Source organism: Pristis pectinata, chromosome 7, assembly GCF_009764475.1.
Source record: "Pristis pectinata isolate sPriPec2 chromosome 7, sPriPec2.1.pri, whole genome shotgun sequence".
NCBI classification, from domain to species: domain Eukaryota; kingdom Metazoa; phylum Chordata; class Chondrichthyes; order Rhinopristiformes; family Pristidae; genus Pristis; species Pristis pectinata.
In genome coordinates, this window is record NC_067411.1 from 85924376 (window position 1) to 85944799 (window position 20424).

Genomic DNA, 20424 nt, shown 5'->3' on the forward strand with positions numbered 1-20424 from the left:
CATGCAAAAGCCTACAAAATAATAGTATCTAGCGAAATTATCGGCTGCACCCCAGTTTCCGAAGTAAAACTGCAGGGTGCTGGAAATCTAAAACAAAAGCAGAAACGATTCACGTTAACTATTTCTCCTTCCACGGATGCTGCCTGACCTGCTGAGTGTTTCCAGCATTTTCGGTTCTTGCTCCAGTTTCCGAGGTGCCCGTTGAAGTTAGCCATTGCATTTTTGTGTCATATAGTCGAAGTCCTGTCACCACGAGGATTGCAGCGGATGCAGAAAGTGGCTCATCGTCACCTTCCCGGGGCGATTAGGAACGCGACCCCCAGTAATCATACCCCTATCCCATGTATGAAGAAAGTAAACATCCACCTCCCTCGTGTAAATCATACCCGAAGGATCTTATTACATCTGGAACATGGTAAAATCTTTCATCGCAAACTAAAGGGGGCAATTATGTTCAAGTTATTGATTAACTTAGCCAAGTAAGATAACTGTTCATTATATTTGACTGTTCGCAAGTATATTATATATCTGCTTCCAACAGTTCAGCGCGTTATATTACAAAGCTGAAAAACATAAACTGTTCAGGGAACGTCATTTAAGTTCCCCCTTGAGTCACCGTTGGTCCTTCCCCGGCGCTTTAATCGACTCTATAAATAGCTGGCGTTAGCCGCTGCCGGCCGGGGGAAGGTTGTTTGGTTTGTGGTGCTGCAGTAGAGAAGTAGTGATTATGGAGCGGACAGAAATGCCGAAACCTCAGAGCCTGGAGGATGTAATTCAGGCTTTGCACCGGATTTTCGCTGATGATAAGGTCGATGTGGACGAAGTGCAGGCTTTGTTGGAATCCTACCAAAGCAACTCCCATGAGTGGCTGAAGTATGCCAAATTTGACCAGTACAGGTGAGGGATTGGCCGGGTGAGATGTGAGCTCCGTATGCTGCACCGCAGATAAAGGACTGATCGTTGGCGCTGCGTCGAGGGATGGTTCGCGTTGTGCACAAGCAGCGACTGAAACTAGTAGACAATGAGGAAAGCTTTAACCCGTGTGGTGTTAGCCTAGTGGGGAGTAAAGCGGCTGGAAAGGCCTTGTTAGTTGTAGGCAACGTAGGTCGGGCCACTGGGACCACTTGGAAGGTTCTTTTATGTAGTTGTGCAAATTTCGTCAGCTGGTGGCTGAATATTAGAACTTAAAGTTTGATGCCTATGATTTTGAAATTGTCACTCATGAAATATAACTGCTCTTATTTATAATAGGTGCCTCTTATTTATCCCTTTCATTGTTTTTAAAAATTTCATAAATGTTATGTTCCATTAATTTCTAACAGCTTTTATGTTGATGGAATTTGTTAACGTTCACTCTGGTCAGAGCTGCCAAAGTCGAGTTGCTGCTTTCTTTTTAAAAAAAACTTGTGCTGTGGTATTTGTGGAACGTATCTGTTTTGAATTGCTAATACGTTACTGCCTTGTTCTTGGTAACCTATCGCACTTGCAGCTCGAACTGAGACCATGGGAGACTACTGCAAAATAGAATTTCACGAGGGTGGAACCTTCTCTTCAACCTGCCGGCACGCTATGGAAACGGTTCAAAACATATGGAAAATGTTTAACAAGGCGATAAGAAATACAAGCCCAATTTAAAACAAAAACGTGTATTGCAATGTGGTCAAGAAGCGTTAAAGGGTTTTGATTCTACTTGCCTTTTGTAACTTTTGATCCCATTCTGCAATCTTTAGCAGCCATTTTCGTGAAGTACTTATTTACTGTAAATTGTGTGAACAACAGTTCTAGTGAGAAGGATATTCTTTTTACTGCATTATTAGTTAGCTCTGCTAATTTAACTGTCAAGTTTGCGGTGAGTTTGATACATATTGCTCCATTGACAGCTCGTAGAAGAAGGGAAATGAACACGTAGTATAATTATTGCAAAAAAGAGTTGGCTTGAATTAATTTAAGATTAATTTATCAACTAAATTTCTCCATTTTGGCTTGCTCTTTAAATTTAATATTAATTCAAATATAGGTATTTGATTATAAACTGAAGAGACTTCAAAGTACACAGTTTCTGTGGTAAAGAGTTTTAATGATCATTTCACTTGTAAATACTGACAGAAATGAGGTTATTTTTAAAGTTGTTGATGGATACCTGATGGAGATGTTCAAATCAAATCCATACACTGCTGGAAATGTTAAGTTTTTAAAAAAATGGTGAAAATACTTGAGTTGGGGGAAATCTGCTGAAGAAATGATTGAGGTTTCTGTGTTGATGACTTTCAACTTCTTTAACATTGTCAAGAAAAGCAGTAAGTCTCAAAGTGAAGACAATGAAGCAGTTCTGATATGTAGACACTTGCAATACAGGAATGTGGCATCCAATTTGAACACAGTTCCCAGAAAGAGCAGTGAAAGCAGCACTGTTTGACTAACAAAATATAGACTTTGGTGGAAGCCTGCTACCCAATTCTAGCTGATGGGACCTTCGACTCAACTAAACTCTGGTTAGACCGCACTTAGAGTATTGTGTTCAGTTCTGGTCGCCTCATTATAGGAAGGACGTGGAAGCTTGAGAAAGAGAGAGAGGATGCAGAGGAGATTTACCAGGATGCTGCCTGGATTTGGGAGCATGACTTATGAGGAAGGGTTGAGTGAGCTAGGGCTTTTCTCTTTGGAGTGATGCAGGATGAGAGGCAACTTGATAGAGGTGTACAAGATTATGAGAGGCATAGATAGTGGACAGCCAGCACCTTTTCCTCAGGGCAGCAATGGCCAATAGCAGAGGACACCAGTTTAAGGTCAGAGGAGGAAACTTTAGGGGAGATGTCAGAGGTAGTTTTTTTTAGAGTGGTGGGTGCATGGAATGCACTGCTGGGGATGGTAGAGGCTGAAACAATAGCAACATTTAAAAGACTCTTGGATAGGCACATGGTGATAAGAAAAATGGAGGGTTATGGGCTGTGTAGGAAGGAAGGGTTAGATTGATCATAGAGTAGGTTAGTACAGGTTGGCATAACATTGTGGGCCAAAGGGCCTGTACTGAGCTCTACTGTTCTGTTTAACCTGAACCCAACTCATTGTATGTTCTGCTAAAACATTTGGGTTTGGATCAAGTTGGTCTGTCTTTCCTGCTTTTATGCAAATGACTCCAGCTTTGGTAGAATCTGCAGTGTAGTGTCTGTGGGGTTGGGGAGACAAACTCACTCAGACTGACTGTGGTCAGGTTAAGATTGGATTTTAACTTTGTACCTGGACAGATCCCTGCTATTCTGTATTTGTCTCATCTACCCAAGATGTGTGGTTTTAATGTCTGAAAGCTGGCAGCTCAACATTGCAACACTTAATTACTGGCACCAATTTATATTTTTGCACTCGAATCTTTAGGACACAATATGCTGACTCAGACAAAGATGCTGTTCATTGAGCCACAGAAGGAAATTCTATTAATGCTCGTGAATTAATCTAGAGGCTTGTACTAGGAAGTTTGTGGGTCTATTAAATCATGGAATGTTTGATGAGGAACAATTGGTTGAAGTGGAATCCATAATTGTCCCTTTTGGCCATCCATTGAATATGGAGAAAGCAAGAAGATTCATAAAGTTATCTGAGAGCAAATACATTTCTAGAGCTCTGTATGATTGTTTTCTTTTTAATTGCTTCTAATCAAGTTTTGAATTTCCAGATCATTCAGTGCTTGGAGTTTTAATCTCACCCCCAAGTTAAGTTTTCTCCACTTTATTTGGGCAGCATTCACAAAAGTTGCACAGAATTTACTACTAAATTACCAGGTCAGATCGAACAATTATTGTTTTGCAAGTGCACGGAGTAGTTAACCATTTTGTTTAAACAAAGACCCCATATGTTTTCATCCCAATTTAAATTCTTATACCAGAGCTTTGGATTGAGCCATCGTGCCAGTGTTATTCTGGCTGGTTAAGTGGAGTATCAAGTGTATCTATTTTTTAACTGTTTTGTTTCCTCCTTGCATCCCCACCACCATGGCCCCAAAGAAAGTAACTCTGCCTGTCACACTTGTTATGGTACATTAAGAATGAAACCCAGTATTTTCCTGCCCTGCTTGTAGGCTGGGCATGAGGCAAAAGGAATGGAACTGAAGTATATTTGGACCGCAATTTCCTGAGGCCACCTATTTTCAAAATTTGATTGGTATGTTTTGGGTCATCTTTGAGGGGGTCTTGCAGCTAGAAATGGAAGGCTAAAGCTGTGGCTTCAGGGCCTACTAGTTGCTCTTCTGCAAGAAGATTAATTACAGCTTATTCAGCTATTCCAATAATTGACCTCCTTTGCTTTGGTTATCTGTTCTCCGGACTTTGGATCTGAGCGAGGAATCATTCAAGGATATCTGCCAATCTCTGTGCTTGAGAAATGTTTCAGGAAACATTAAGAAAGGAAAACTAGCATTATCATCCCCACCCCTCGATGCTGCTAATCGGCATATGTGAACATTTAACCTGGCATGACACCTCAATCCAAAGCTCTGGTATAAGAATTTAAATTGGGATGAGAATAGGTGGTGAAGAAACTGGAAGATTGTGATGAAGCTCTTCCCTTTGTATTTCTCTGGTTCTTTATGGTTAGAATTGAGTCTTGCTGTTGTACAATGCACAGAGCTTTTTGTGCACTATTTCTAAACAGTTGTCTTAACGGTTGCAGTGCAGTTCATATATTACTGAATGTATCTCTGACACCTCTGGTTCTTGATGCCTTTTATTCCCTCCATTCTATCTTCAATTAATTTACCCTTAAGGGGCTCATTTTGTACTTTTAACGAAACCATACATGAAATGTTAACCAGGTAGCAGTAGATTTACTGTAGTTTGTTTTGCTCTCAACTTTTGTTTATTTTCCCTTTGGCAAGGGATGATTCTGTGCAAGTCTAGTCTTGCGTGATTCTGTTCTGGACTATTTTAAAAAAAAGATATTTTGAATCTCAGATTCTTTTGTTTCAAGTGACGATTTGTTTTGGGTGCAACCATCAAACCTCCCCACTCCATCTCTTTGAATACCTCCAAGCTTGATCCAAGACCTGGTCCTGATTAGCTGTCTGGTTTCTAGACAACCACATGCTTTTAATTTTTAATAAAACTCCGATGGTCTTTTCTCTTATATAGCTGAAGGCAATCTGGTTGGATTTTTCACAAGGCTGGAAGAATGCAATATTAATTCTAGCACACACCAGGATTGGTACAAAGGGAAGGACATGCTGAAGTCAATTGTGCTGCATGTTATGGTGATAATCCTGAGCTTCCCCACCTACCAAGTGTACAAAGTTCCACTTTTGCCAAATTGGCAAAACATGAGCAAACTGTAGCAAATGCTGGACTTCAAACAATGACTAGAATTGTACAACAGGTTCTTCAGCATTCATAAAGAAGTCTTGTGTTTTCGCTGTGTGCCCTAAATGAAAAATATGTAGGATGGGTACATAATCACAAATTGACACCAGAGGAGAACAAAGTGTCAGATGCTGGAAATGTGAAATAAAAACAGAAAAAGCTGAAAGTGCTCAGCAGGTCATCAGAAAGGTTATCAATCTGAAACATTAACTCTTGCAGTACAGACTTGCTGAATATTTCCATCATTTTCTGTTTTTATTTCAGATCCAGTATTTTTAGTTTATTTGCTTTTCAATTAGTTGCAAGTTTTTAGTCTGGTTCATTGTTGAAGCCATTTTGAAAATCCATGAAAAGCTTGCACTACATTGCCCCTGTCTAACTTTCCTGATAGTATAATCAAATAATTCAATAAAGTTAAATAATTCTGACTTTTCCTTGTGGCATGGTTTTAGTTGCTTACGTTTTCCCACTAGAGTTTGAATTGACACTGAAATTTTTAATTTCAACCTTTAAAAGTAAGCTAAGTAATCTGTACATCCCTAATCTATTGTTAGACACAAATCACAAAGGAAGAATAAACAGAAATATAATTGAGGGGATGGATTTCAATGTTGTTGGCAAGCCAGTCTCTTCAGCCAGATACCTTCAAGAGAATTTGAAGTGAGCCATTGATATCTTGCATTTAAAGTTTTGGAAGATCGGTGGACTAGGATCTTGCCGTATAGTTGAAAGTGGTTACCATTGTACGGTAATTTAAATGGCTTGGGGTGATAACTGGAAGTCATTGCCTTGAAGCTGACTACGCTATGTTTGTGCACACTGATTGCAAAGAAGGCAAATTACAAGTTACTGATGCTTTGTTCTGACAAAAGTTGGAACCACCATTTCAGTCGGGCATGTCATAAGTATGCTGGTGGTTTATGCTAGCATATTTTATGATGTGCCGTCCTACCCACTTTGTAATGCCTGAATAACTGCTGTTAAATGTCAGTCATGTAATCCAAGATGGTGACAAAATAACCTTGGCTAATCTCTGTATCAAACCTGAAACCTTCAAACTTTCTCTCTCCACAAATTCTGCTTAACCTGCTGGGTATCTCCCAGCATCTTCTGTTTTATCCCAATTCTCCAGCTGAACGATGGTCAAGGATTCTTTGGCTCCAGAAATCTCTGCGCACAACAAATAGAAACAGGAGTTGGTCATACAGCCACTGGAGTCTGTTCTGCCATGATTGATCTGACCTTGGCCTTAACTGCACCTTACTGTGTTCCCCATAATCTAATCCTCCATCCACTGTTGAAAGCAAAATGTCTACCTCAGCCCTGAATATAGTCCTCAATAGCCTCTGGAGATCTCTGGGTTAGCAAATTCAAAAGAATTTCTTGGAAGAAATTCCTTGTCTGTGTCTAAAATGGGTGACCTCTTATTCTGAAACTTATTTTCCCTAATTCTAAACTTCCCCCGAAGGGATAATTATCACACAGTAATGATCATGTCAAGCCCCCTTGTGATCTTTTGATTCCATAAGATCACTGAAACACTTTTTCCACCATTTGTAAGGCCCAAATCAAAGGCATGATGGAATACACTCCACTCGCATGAATGAGTGTGGCAATAGCAACACTCTACATTGAAGACTGTCTGGGACAAAACTGCCTGTTTGATTGGGACCCATTTACCACCCTAAATATTCATTTCCTCCATCACTGGTACACAGTTGTTGTAGATTGTGTATTCTACAAAATGCACTGTTGCTCATTTTGCTTCTCCAACAGCATCTCCAAATCTGCGATCTCAACCACTCAAGAAGGTTAAAGACTTGAAAGGCACCACCAGCAGGTTCCCTCTAAGTTGCACACCAGCCTGACTTGCGGAAAAATATATCACCGTTTCTTAATCCTAGTACTACTCACCCAACAGTACTGTGGTAGTACCTTCACCAGCAGGATTATAATGGTTCAACCATCCATCGTCTCAAGGGCAGTTAGTGATGTGCAATAAGTGTTGGCTCTGTAAACAACACCCTTGTTCCAAAATTAAATAAGCAAAATAAAAGTTTTCTTCTACATTTCTAATCCAGGCCCAATCTGTTCAATTTTTGTCATGAGACAGTTCTTCCTAGGAATAAACATTGTGATTCTTCTTTATGCAGGTTTAATTTTTTCTGAATTGCCTCCAATGCAATTATATAGTCCTCCCAAGGTATTGCTGAAGCTCTTTGCAGTTGTAGCATGGCCTCCCTACTCTTACTAATGGGGTACAAATGTGTAGAGTGGATCCCCAAGCAGGCAGGGAGGCCTGACTTATTCTATTCTGACATCTTCTATAGATGTCTCCTCCCAAATTTTCACATCTATCAACATCTTTCTATTTTGTTCCTTATTTTCATCATCAGGTTTCCTTTAATGGCACCATATTCTATTTGCCACGTCAACTGCTGTGGTGGCAAATTCTACATTCTAATTGCTCCCTGAGTTCCTAAGAGGTGATCCTTTGAGGGTGAGACAAGTTCCCCAATGTATTCGGCTTCTTTGTACGAGTATATCCTCCCACTGTCATCCATGTGAATTGTATTTGACTTTCCATAGTGTCTCTATTTTCTTTTGTAATACTGAGTCCAGAACTGTGGGCAAGTTGAACATCCCAACGTTCTTCTAGAAGTGAAATCTGATGTTTGTTTCTTCATAAAATTTAGCCTTATTCACTCCTGTTGCTATGCTTATTAACTTATCTATCCTTTTTCTCTCTGCCTCATTTAGATTCATTTATCCTTATTCTTCCTCTGAAAATGCATCAGATTACTTGTCCATATTGAAATATATTTTTAATTGATATTCTGGAAGAGATTTGGTGTACTTTCCCCATTGCAGTTTAAAGCACTAGTATGAGAAATTGTGTTGGCATCTGTTTTACCAATGTTTGAAGTAAATCCCAAAGTGTATTCCTCTATTTTAGTTAAAACTTGAGACTCCCATCGAGACTTTCAGCTTTCATATTTTAACGCCAAGATTCTGGCTAATGTAGTTTCTTGATCATGTATATCGAACCTAAAATTATGATAGTTGAGCCTAACTCAAAAGATTACCAATAGATCACCATTATCTGTTATGCTTCCCTGATAGGAAAATATATTTGCACAATTTGGATCTTTGGTACTTGCACCATAACTGGACCTCCTATGGTTCCTCTTTTTTGCAGGTACACTAGAAATCTTGTTGATGAAGGAAATGGAAAGTTTAACTTGATGATACTGTGCTGGGGTGAAGGCCACGGCAGGTGAGATGTTTAACTAATTTATCCAAGGCTTTCCTTGTACTAATATTTCATCAGTTGTGGCTCTTCTACTGCTTTCTGTTTGTAATTTTAAATAGACAAAAGACAAAGTATGCTTACAAGAAACTTATTACTGATCTTAACAACATGTATAAAGATTGATTCTAATAATATTTATAACTTCCAACTAATTTAAGAAAGGAACAATTTGAATGCTAGATTGAAATTATAATTACAAAGATCAGCAGAAATGTATTTATCGCTTTTAGCATGCATTTCCTCTCCTAATATTTGAAATTCAGTCACAAGAAAATTAATACTTTGGAAAAGTGGCCTGAGTGGTTTGGTTGGCTAGTGACCTCCTTTCTGATCCAGTGGACTCTAGAAAAGATGTACAAATATGCGTCTAGGGATTCTTTCTTTCTGTCTTTTCAAAGAATGTGAACATATCAGCTCGGAGCAGGAGGAGGCCACTTGGTTCCTCAACTATGCTCCACCATTTAATATGATGTAATAGTAACCTCCAGTTTTCATTCCTGCCTAGTTGCAGTAACAATACACCCACTTATCAGTGTCTATATATTCAACACTCATTGAGGACAAGTTCCTATAGACTCAAACTCCTCTGAGATAAAACTTTACTGCTTGTGTTTTAAATGGGTGACTTTTTAATTTTAAACAGTGACCCCAAGTTCTGAAGTCTTCAATAGGAAGTATTCTCTCCACATACATCTGTTATGATGGGCATGGATTTGCTCTACTTTGCAGCAGTGCTGGCATTCCAGTGTTTGATATTAATGTGTTCTCATATTAACACACACTTAACCATTATTAATTACTATTGATTAAGATGCAACCTGCTTTAAATTTCTAGAATCATGGCAAACCCTTGAGTCAGTTCTGAGATTTATTATATGGCTTAACCCTGATGTAAATCGTATCTTGTTTCTATCTTATGTCTTAGATTATTGTAAACCAAAGATATTGGCAATCTAGAATTTGACACTGCCCAATAACCTAACACTAATTGCTAATTCTTGGAAGAGTTTCAAATTTCTTATCACCCTCAATACAGCTATTCCTTAACTTCATTGTAATTTAGTCCTATATTTCCCTAATGATCAGAATTAATTTGCTTGCTCTTATCACTTCCTCAAAAGGTATTGAACTTCAAACCCCCTAATTTTCTTTCCAGTAAATTCCCATCTAGTTTCCGCCATCTCTTCCTGTAATTTAACCTGTAGTGTCCAGGTATCCTTCTGCTAAACATATGGTGCATTTGCTACAAAACCAATTTATTTCTACCAGGCTATGGTGCCTGAAACTGCCTGCAATACTCTGGGTTTTGTCCAACTGGTACTTTTCCCAGTCAGTTTATCAAAGATACACCCCACATTACTGGGGGGGTGGGGGGGTGCTGATGTGGTTGCATTTCTAGAAAATGATCTGTATTGCAATTTTACATAGTGTGAATCCATGACAAAAAAAAGACATGATCTTGTCACTTTTTTCACACTTTGTTTATTTAGTTTTTTCTCTCACATAAATTCTATTAGAGTGAATCTTTATCCCTTATCGCAAATGTTTTGGAAGTGATTTGTGAATTCCGTAAGGATGAATTTCCATTACTTGAATGACCATAACATGGGGATGCACTAACTTTCTTTCTCTGTGGCATAATTTCTAGCTTTGTCCACTAGTCCTCTATAGCTAATGTTCCATTAGGCCTTCTGATGATTTTCTATACCTGCCCGTAACATTATAGTGATCTATGCACATGGATTCAGTCTCTTTGGGCGAGCATTTTCTACCATTTAAAATATATTATTCTGTCTTTAACTTTAAGTGGATGTCCATGCTGTTGTCAAGTGTCCTTACTTGTGCTCAAAAGCGAAAGAAAATTGTGTGGTCTTGACTTTTTTTCTTGTTTTTCCCCACTGTAGCAGCATCCATGATCATGCTGATTCCCACTGCTTCTTAAAAATGCTTCAGGGACAGTTAAAGGAAACAATCTTCAATTGGCCTGGTGAAGGAAAAAAAGAACTGACCAAGAAAAAAGAGACCATCCTTCAAGAAAACCAGTGTACTTATATCAATGGTAAGGTTTCCATGCTTAAATAAACCTAAAGGAAATATTGATTATAGATTGAATTTTCAGTTGATGATCCATGTTTACCAAGTTTCCTGTGACAACCCTTGTTCTAACTTCATTTGGAATGCCAATGGAAAATAAGTGCAATTCTAATTCTTCCAAAGACATGCATGCAATTTTAGTGTCCTAAGTATAGGACATCCCAAATAGTTTGAGTCAGTTGTCCTCTTGAATTGAAGTTGCTACTTCAAAATAGGAAATGTGTGTGGCAAGCTCTCACAAATATCCTGTTTTAGTGATGTTGACTAAGAGATAAATATTGACACAGATATCGCTGATAATTCCCCTTCCCTGTGAACTGCAGCAATGGGATATTTTCTATCCACTTGAGAGGGAAGGTGAGGGCCTCTATTTAACAAGGCACCTCTGATTACCAGCCTAGATTTTGTGTTCGTTGAATTGAATTGGATTATTATTGTCACACATACTGAGGTACAGTGAAAAACTGTTTTGCATGCCATCCATATGGATAATTTCATTTCAGCAGTGCATTGAGGTAGTACAAGGCAAAAATAATAATAGAATGTAGAATAAAGTGTTGCAGTTACAGAGAAAGTGCAGCGCAGATAGACAATAAGGTGCAAGGACATAATAAGGTAAACTGTGAGGTCAAGAGTCCATCTTATTGTACTAGGAACCTGTTCAATAGTCTTAACAGTTCAGTAGAAGCTGTCCTTGAGCCTGAGGTACGTGCTTTCAGGGTTTTGTATCTTCTGCCTGATTGGGGGGACGGGGTGGGGAGAGAAGAATGTCCAGGGTGGGTGGGGTCTTTGATTACATTGACTGCTTTACCGAGGCAGCGAGAAGTGTAGACAGTGTCCATGGTGGGGAGGCTGTTTTCTGTGATGTGCTTGAGCTGTTGTCCACAACTCTGCAGTTTCAAGCAGAGCAGTTGCCATACTGGATAGGATACTTTCTGTGGTGCATTGATTTAAAAATTGGTGTGGGTCAAAGGGAACATGACAAATTTCTTTAGCCTCATGAAGTAGAACCACTAGTGCTCTTTCTTTGTCATGGTATCTACATGTTTGAACCAGAACAGGCTGTGGTGATGTTCACTCCTAGGAACTTGAAGCGCTCCACCCTCGCAACCTCAGCACTGATGTAAACAGGAGCGTGTGCACTGACCCCCTTCCTGAAGTCAATGACCAGCTCTTTTGTTTTGCTGACATTGCAGGAAAAGTTGTTGTCATGACACCATGCCACTAGGCTCTCTATCCCCTTCCTTTATTCCAGCTCATCGTTATTTGACTGCATAAAACCTTGTGATTCAGAGGTAGGATTGCTGCCCAGCTGAACCATGGCTAATACTTCTTCACCAGTATCATTTAAAAAGAACAATCTCAATTCACTGTTCTGTTTTCATCTTCATTTGAATGGTTGGACTAATATCAAATGTACTTGGTACAATGTGTGTGTGGCTGGTTCTAGTCTGTTGTTGTTATAATTGGTGCATTTTATTTAACCATTTGCTACAGATTGATAAACTACAGAAAATTGCAAGTATTTAACAACTTTCTCATTCTTCTACCTGCCTGCAACCTTTGAAGCAATTGATTAAACAATCTTCATTTAATTCCTCTTATCCACTGAATGAAATTGCCCCTATTTTGTTCTATTCTTGACTATTCAGCTATTCCCAGTGAATCTCTTGCAATGGTTTATCTTCCCTCCATCAGAATCTCTTTTTCTAGTCTACATGTGCCCCTTGACAGCAGTATCCTTGGATTTGATGCCATCTTCCACAAGTGCACTGATGATATCCAGCTCTTACTTATCACCTTAGCAACTCCCCAATTACCTTCGGTTGTTAGGCTGTTTGACCAATGTGCTGACACCTTCTCCAATTAAATAGAGATTAAGATCAGTCATTTGTCCTTAATATCATATTTTGTTTTCCTGCCCACCAACTTCATCTGGATCTGTGTTCCTACCCTGACTTGCCTATTGCTGAAGCTGATGCTTTGGGAAATGTCGACTTGCCACTCTAAATGTGAGCATTCAAAACTTTGCTGCTAATATTACTTTTCCAATCCCATTTAACTACTGCTGTATTTTCTTTCCTGTATTGACATCAGTTATGCTTGCATATCTCTCACTTTTCCCCTCCCTAAATTGTATGACATCAGTTTTAATGGTTTTGTCAAAATCTACCATTGATAATTGAACATTGAGATTCCATTTTAGTTTTTTTTCTCAACTTGAGATTCTTGGAAAAATCATGTCTGAGTTTTATTATAAAGTAGAAAGACTTGAAAATATCCTTCTGATATGCTCAAAATGAACACAGAAGCTGTATGTTTTGTTTCAGGATCTGAAGTAAATTAGGTGATTTCCATTGGTAATGCATCTGATCAAATACTTTTTTTAAATAGATTCAATTGGAGTGCACAGAGTCGAAAATGTGAGTCACACAGAGGTGGCTGTCAGCCTTCACTTGTATGTTCCTCCCTTTGATTCTTGCCACTGCTTTGATGAAAGAAGTGGACATAAAAAGAAAGTGAGAGTTACTTTCACCAGCAAATATGGAGAGAGAGTTCCTCTTGTAAGTAAAAACATTGTTTTCTAGTTTAATTGGGCAAAAATAGTGCCCAGTATAAGATGAAATTTTGAATAGAATTTCTTGTCCATTTGCACTGACACAAGTAATCCTGATGTAAAGCAAAACCTGATTTTTAAAAACAAAAGCTTGGATATAAGTTTACTTTGCTGAAGTTTGCTCACTTTTTTTGAATATAGTGACTTGCTGAGCACATTTAAAATGGTCTACTCCTGAGCTAAGGAGCTCTACATTGAAATTACTGCATTTATACAACTTAAAGTGTGTAAAATTAAGACCAAGCTTTAGATTTGGCAAAAGTAATCCATTTTGTTAAATCCCTCACTGAGACCTCTGTATCCTTTGGGGGGAAAAAATGTACATTTGAATTTGTGGAACTTTGGGTGATAACTGCTTTTTTTAAGCAATTGTTCCTAAAGGAGTCTGCTTTGAAGATTTCTTATTTGTTTGAAGGTTTTATATGTAAACACACTTGCTGGTTAAGAACAATTGTGGTAAGAAATGACAATGGATTTGGTCTTCAGGGAAAGAAACATCAAAACCTAACTCATTGGGAATTTAGCTAGTTGATTTTGTTCATTGTTTCTGTGAATAAATCTTTTTTAAAAACTCCCAACGCTTTTCTCCCCCTCCAAACTTGGTAGCTGTGTTATCCAGCAGTAGTGTGGAGTATGAACTTAAAGATCTAGCAATAATCTTTAGCCAGCTGCATTTTTCTCCATAAATTGTTCATTTTCAATACAAGATCTCACTAATTTAATTAGAAATAAGGTTATTTAACTCTTGTTAGAAAAGGCATTGTTGTGTAGTCTTGGCACATTTGGATTTTTATGGATAAGCAGACTTTATAGCTTCCATTAATTTGTGGAGACTGTTCAGTCAGGGGACAAAAGCTGCACATTTTATTTTTGTAGACTGTGTAACAATAGTTGCCAGTTGTCTGTTTCATTACAAATTAATCTATACTAGAAGTTCTAGTTGCTTATGGAAAGGGTGAGGGACAAGAGAACATGCAGCTTTAACAACCTACAGTTTTCTATTAATTTGTAATCTTGATGTCATGTTAATTTAATTGTTTGTTCCTAGTTATTTACCAACCTGTGTTGCTGCTTATGCTACATATTGAGGTCTCTGGGACACCATAATTTAATCAAATAAGTACTTGAGTATGGCCTCCTTGTAAGGGAGTGGAGTGATGTTGTATTTTTGCATGCAGATAAAGCAGAAGATCTGACGCTAGCGGAGAATTGTTCACTAATTGTTTGTTCCTGCAAATTTGACTTGTCCCTGTAGTCAGCAGACCTAAATTATTTACTACTAAATCTTCAATAGTACAATGTACTCACTGTTTTTTCTGCAGTTGTGAAGGAGTAATCAGAAAACATGCCAGTGGGGGGAGGGGGAATGCAAAGCATCTTTTCACCACCCAAAGTCTATAATACTTTCTATTTATAAACCAGGGACTTTGAAACATCTCTTCACATATCAATTAGTTTTTTGGTTTATCAACTATGCTGCACCCATTATACAACAGCAAGGCCCCTTTCTGGCTTTTTTTCTCCAGTGTTTAACTTTAATGCTTTCACAGAATGATTCACAAGACGACTTTTCCCACAGGTGATGTAGCAGTTAGTGCATAGCTATTACAGTGCCAGCAACCTGGGTTCAATTCCAGCCGCTGTCTGTAAGGAGTTTGTACGTTCTCCCTGTGTCTGTGTGGGTTTCCTCCGGGTGCTCCAGTTTTCTCCCACAGTCCAAAGACAAACAAATTGGGAGTTGTGGGCATGCTATTGTTGGTGCCAGGAGTGTGGTGACACTTGCTGGCTGCCCCCAGAACACTCTATGCAAAAGATGCATTTCATTGTGTTTTAATGCATATGTGACTAAAAGAAATCTTGTCTTATCTTAAAATTAGACCTGAGCACAGGTTGCTGCTGAATTGATTTTTTTTAAAGGGACTAAATTTGCCACATTAAGAGCTTTGGAATCTTTCACTTATTGTGGATTGTAACCTGCTGAATATCAAACTGCCTTATGGTCTGGCCAAACCTCTAAAATTTGGATTATTCATTAATGTAGGCTGTGTGACTATCAAATACCTCTTGAATTCTCCCAACCCTCTTTCTCAAAAGACCTTTGGCAATGGACTTGCCTCCCATGTTTAAACTCCATGGTTTTTGTAGGAGAATGACTTGAAGTTGGTTTGTATTAGACATCATGCTGAATTTGGGCCATGGCCTGTACTTGACTCTAGCCTTCCTGGACACAGCCAAACAAGTTGGCCACCACTCTTGTGCCCCAGCTATAAAGGGCTTGAGTTTTTCAACATGATTGTTGGAGACTTTTTTAAAAAAAGCTCATGGGCTTCATTTAAAATAAATTAAAAATACAAAAACAGTATATTTTAAAACACTCATTAAAAATATTAAAACTAAAACACTGGTCTTTTCCCATTGGGCCAAAAACCCCAGTTACATGAATATGGTTGCACTTTGCATTTGCACCTCAGGTTTACATGAGGCAAAATGCATCTGGACTCTCGTGACAGCAGTCAGATAGACATGTCGGCATGTGATCTTTGGGACATCTCGGGGGGTGGGTGTGCAGAAGGTCAAGACCTCCAAAGCCATTATTGGCTGATTGGAACCACTGACACAATGAAAAGAAAATAATTTGCATTTATTAATGCTTTCACTGCCTAATTTTGATTTTTGACTTGCAGGCAAATGCTGTTTCTCAAGAAAACAACTAATTTATTCAATTGCAACACCACCTTGCTGGAATTTGAGATGCCAATGTAATGCTGGCATGAAATTGAATGTCCTCGTGCTTTGAAGGGAAGGATAAAAATGTCGTTTTAATGTTGCAAAATTAAATACTTAATTGTCAGGCTAAATGTTTTTAGATTGGCTGATTATGCAAATATGAATTATCTTAATAGAGGCAGTGCTGCGGTTTCATTTAGTTGGCACTTTAACTTTCAATCAGCTTTATTTGAGTGCTTCAATAAACTTTTTCACCTGTGACAAAATGTGCCATTTATCTGAAGGTTGTCCTCTTAATGCTAGCTAAATATCAGTATTTACTGTACTATTGTAATCTTCAATTCTAAAATAAAGTGCCACAATCATTCTTTGGCATTTGGAGACTTGATATAGATACTGGTGCATTGTAAATATGATACTAAAAAATGTAAACAATATATTTTCCTGTAACAAGACGAGGTATAAATGTAGTGATTTTTATTAGTCTGAAGTGATTTTAAAAATGTCTGTACATATAATGGGGGAAAAAAACAATTTTCATTGGGATATTACTTCAATAAACTGAATTTGTGAAATGCCTGTATGCAAAGAACATTCATTTTTACATCTGGAATGACTATAATGTCCATGTTGGTGTAACTTATGGAGAGAGTAACAGAATTAACACTACAGGTCAAGGTGCTTCATCGAGAAGGATTAAGGAATGACTTGCTTCCACTCTAACTCTGTGGGTTTTGATGTGGTTAAGGCCAATGTGGGAGCTGCAGACATTGTGACAAATAGGGCAGGAGATGCTCAGCTGGACTGGTATGTGAGGATATGGTATGCTCCTACCATTTAAGCTGGGATTTTGTGTGCTCTCAATACCATCACAGATACTCCTTCATTTGAACCATTATGGGCCAAGGATTCCTGCAAGTCAGTTGGAATTGCTGCTGACTTGAGTGTAATTGGGGACAATGCTGCAGATGTTGGCCTGAGAGAGAATGGTAATGTTGACTCACTTGTCCTTCCAGTGGATTTGAAGAATTTTGTAATGTTGGTGGTTTCTCTGCTTTTGGGTCTCTGCTGTTGTTAGTTCAGAAGCATACAGGAGGGCAGGGATCACTGGTGGACAAGGAGCTTCATGCTTGGTTTGAGGTTACAATCTTTGAACACTTTTCCACGTGGCCATAGAATATGCTGCTGAAGGCCATGGTGAATTTCATTATCATAGAACATACAGCACAAGAGCAGGTCCTTTGGCCCATGATGTCTGTGCCAATCATGAAACCAAATTAAACTAATGCCATCTGCCTGCAGATGGTCAATATCCCTTCATTCCCTGCATACAGTGCTCAAAATGTGTCCTAATCAAAGTTTGGTACAGATGCAAAATGACTGACTTTTATATTCAATGCTCCAACTGATTTGAAGGGAAGCATGCTGTGCACCACCTTTACCACCCTATCTACATGTGTGGCCTCTCAGGGAGCTGTAGACGTGCACTCCAAGACCCTGTGTACATCAGTGCTCCTGAGGATCCTGCCATTTATTGTTTGCTTTCCCCTTGCATTTGAACTCTCGGTGTAACACCTCCCACTTCTCCAGATTAAACTCCATCTACCACTTCTCTGCCCATATCTCCAACTGAGCTATATCTGGCTGTATCTTTTGACAACCTTTTTCACTATCCACAACGCCACCAGTATTTGTGTTGTTTTAAACTTGCTAATCAGTCCACCTATATTTTTGTACAAATCATATCACAAACGGAGGTCCCAGCACTGATCCCTGTGAAACACCACTGTTCACAGACCTCCAGTCAGAGTAACACCCCTCTGTAACTACCCTCTGTCTTCTATGGCAACAACAATTTTGAATCCAAGCTACCAAGTCACCATGGATCCCATATGTTTTAATTTTTTGATTCCACCTACCATGAGGGACCTTGTCAAATGCCTTACTAAAGTCCATGTAGACAACATTCACTGCCCTATCCTCATCAATCTTCTTCAGCACCTCAAAAAAAACCTAAATCAAGTTTCTAAGACATGACCTGCCTCACACAAAGCCATGCTTACTATCCCTAATAAGCCCAACAGCTGCCTCTGTTGAGAGCTCCAGAGATATTAAACATCCATTTTTCAGGATCAGGGCATTGCTAGCAAAGCCTTGAAGCTGTCATCTTGAACTACAGTGATCCTTCTGGTGAAGTTTGGGAGAGAGTTCCAGGATTTGGATCAAGTGACAATGAAGGAATTCTGATGTATCTCCAAGTCAGGATGGTGTGTGACTTGGAGGGGAGCATGCGGGTGATAGTATTCCCATGTGCTCCACATTTTCTAGGCCTCCTGGATCTTTTATCGTTGGAGAGTGGTGTGGTACAGCAGGCAAGAGCTGATAGAGGGCCTTTGTGTGTACGTATTGGTTTATTATTGTCACTTGTACCAAGGTACAGTGAAAAGCTTGTCTTACAAACCGCTCGTACAGGTCAATTCATTACACGGTGCAGTTATATTGAGTTAGTGCAGAGTGCATTGAGGTAGTACAGGTAAAAACCATAACAGTATAGAGTAAAGTGCCACATCTACAGAGAAAGTGCAGTGCAATAAGGTGCAAGGTCACAACAAGGTAGATCGTGAAGTCATAGTCCATCTCTTTGTATAAGGCAACCATCCAATAGTCTTATCACAGTGGGGTAGAAGCTGTCCTTAAGTCTGGTGGTACGTGCCCTCAGGCTCCTGTATCTTCTACCCGATGGAAGAGGAGAGAAGAGAGCATGTCCTGGGTGGGTGGGGTCTTTGATTATGCTGGCTGCTTCACCAAGACAATGAGAGGTAAAGACAGAGTCCAAGGAGGAGAGGCTGGTGTCTGTGACGTGCTGGGCTGTGTCCACAACTCTCTGCAGCTGCTTGCGGCCCTGTAAGTGTAAGGGCCATTCTCTCCTGCTTCAGTGATAAGTTGGCAATAATTTGGCGATCAGCCTCCAAGCATGTGTGCAGGAGTCAACTTGATAACTGAAGTTGGAGTGACCTTGGTTGAACAGTTTCTCATTTGTCCTGTAGATTACCACCACCACAGTGGAAAGCTTGCTTGGAGGTAAGTTCCAGCATTTCAATTGGAAAGATTACTGGGAGGATGATGTAGCCTTGCTTGGATGTTACTCTGTAGCAAATGAAAGATGGAATGAGTCTGAGGCCCCCTGTGCTAATTGATGACACTTCCTGCAATTTTTGGAATCGATGAGCACTGAAAATGTTGTCCATTATGCCTCTAGATGAACCGAATCCACAGTGAGCTGGGTGTAGCTCCTCAGTCACAGGGAGGAGTTGGTTGAGGAGGACACTGCCAATGGCTTTCTCTGCGGTAGACAACAGAGAGACCCCTGGGTAGTTACTGCATCCAGGAGGTTTTCCCTCCAGAAAGGGAGCCAAAGTTTCTCTTGAAGGTCAGCAGAACTCCTCCTTTACTACATCTGTAGCTTCCAAGTTGTGTCATGCACACTAGTGATCATAACGTGCTTGCTCCTTATTTAGGTGAGCTAGAGAGCCTTGAGTTGGTCACTTATCCCACTAGGGAGTGGCTGAGATAACAGACAGCCTTATTTCTTGATGACAAAGCACACTCCATGATGGGCATTCCTCTTCTGGTTCACTCTTCCAGAAGAAGTTGCCCCCACCACCTTGTCCATTGAGCTGGCCATCTCCTGACCATTGACGTTACCAGCTCGTGTGAGACACAGTCAAAACATTTGAGTCTCTGGGCAACATTCAAGTCTGTCACTGGTGGGGCTCGCCATGACATTCTTCATACCGCAAACAGGAAGTTCCGAGTGTGAATTCTTTTCACGTGGAATATCCATTACATCCCAGTTCTCACGGGCTTGGCGGAGCGGAGTGAGGTCTTGATCCAGTGGCTCTGCTGCATAGTCATTGACCCCCCCCCCCCCCCCACCCCGGACACAAATGTCCTTCCCTCACACTCCACTTGAACTCTCTCATCCTTAATCTTTACAGTTCCTGAATCTCTTGTTTTCCCCCTACCCTCAATCCCTTCCCACACTCTGACGCTTCCAACCATTTTAACCCTTGTTCTTCTCTTGTACTCTGCACTTGGACTCCTCCCTTTTTGCACCAGGCCCTTTGCTTTCCAACCTCTACATCTTGCTCCACCATGAGCTCACCTCCCCACAGTGATCCATCCACCCTGTGGGAGGACTTGGGTTATGAAGTAGCAGACAAAATAGTTTCATGAGAAAAAAGCAACACTGTAGAGGCTGTCCTTTCTTGTGTTGAAATAAAGTGAATGCTTTCACAGTAGTGCATAACCTTAAAGGCATTTGTTGT

General features: G+C 39.7%; 1 protein-coding gene across 3 annotated transcripts; it reads left to right on the top strand.

Moving 5' to 3' along the window:
• Positions 1–682: 682 nt before the first annotated feature.
• Positions 683–16671, top strand: LOC127572531 (cysteine dioxygenase type 1-like). 3 transcript variants are annotated; one of them, XM_052019898.1, is made up of 5 exons: positions 683–897; positions 8545–8622; positions 10563–10717; positions 13147–13316; positions 16054–16671. In XM_052019898.1, exons 1-5 carry the CDS (start codon positions 728–730, stop codon positions 16081–16083), a joined length of 603 nt encoding a protein of 200 aa, XP_051875858.1. In that variant the 5' UTR covers positions 683–727; the 3' UTR covers positions 16084–16671. The 3 variants fall into 3 exon arrangements, with proteins under 3 accessions (XP_051875858.1, XP_051875859.1, XP_051875860.1); XM_052019899.1 differs by lacking the exon at positions 683–897 and adding an exon at positions 1489–1562; XM_052019900.1 differs by lacking the exon at positions 683–897 and adding an exon at positions 1741–1849.
• Positions 16672–20424: the final 3753 nt, after the last annotated feature.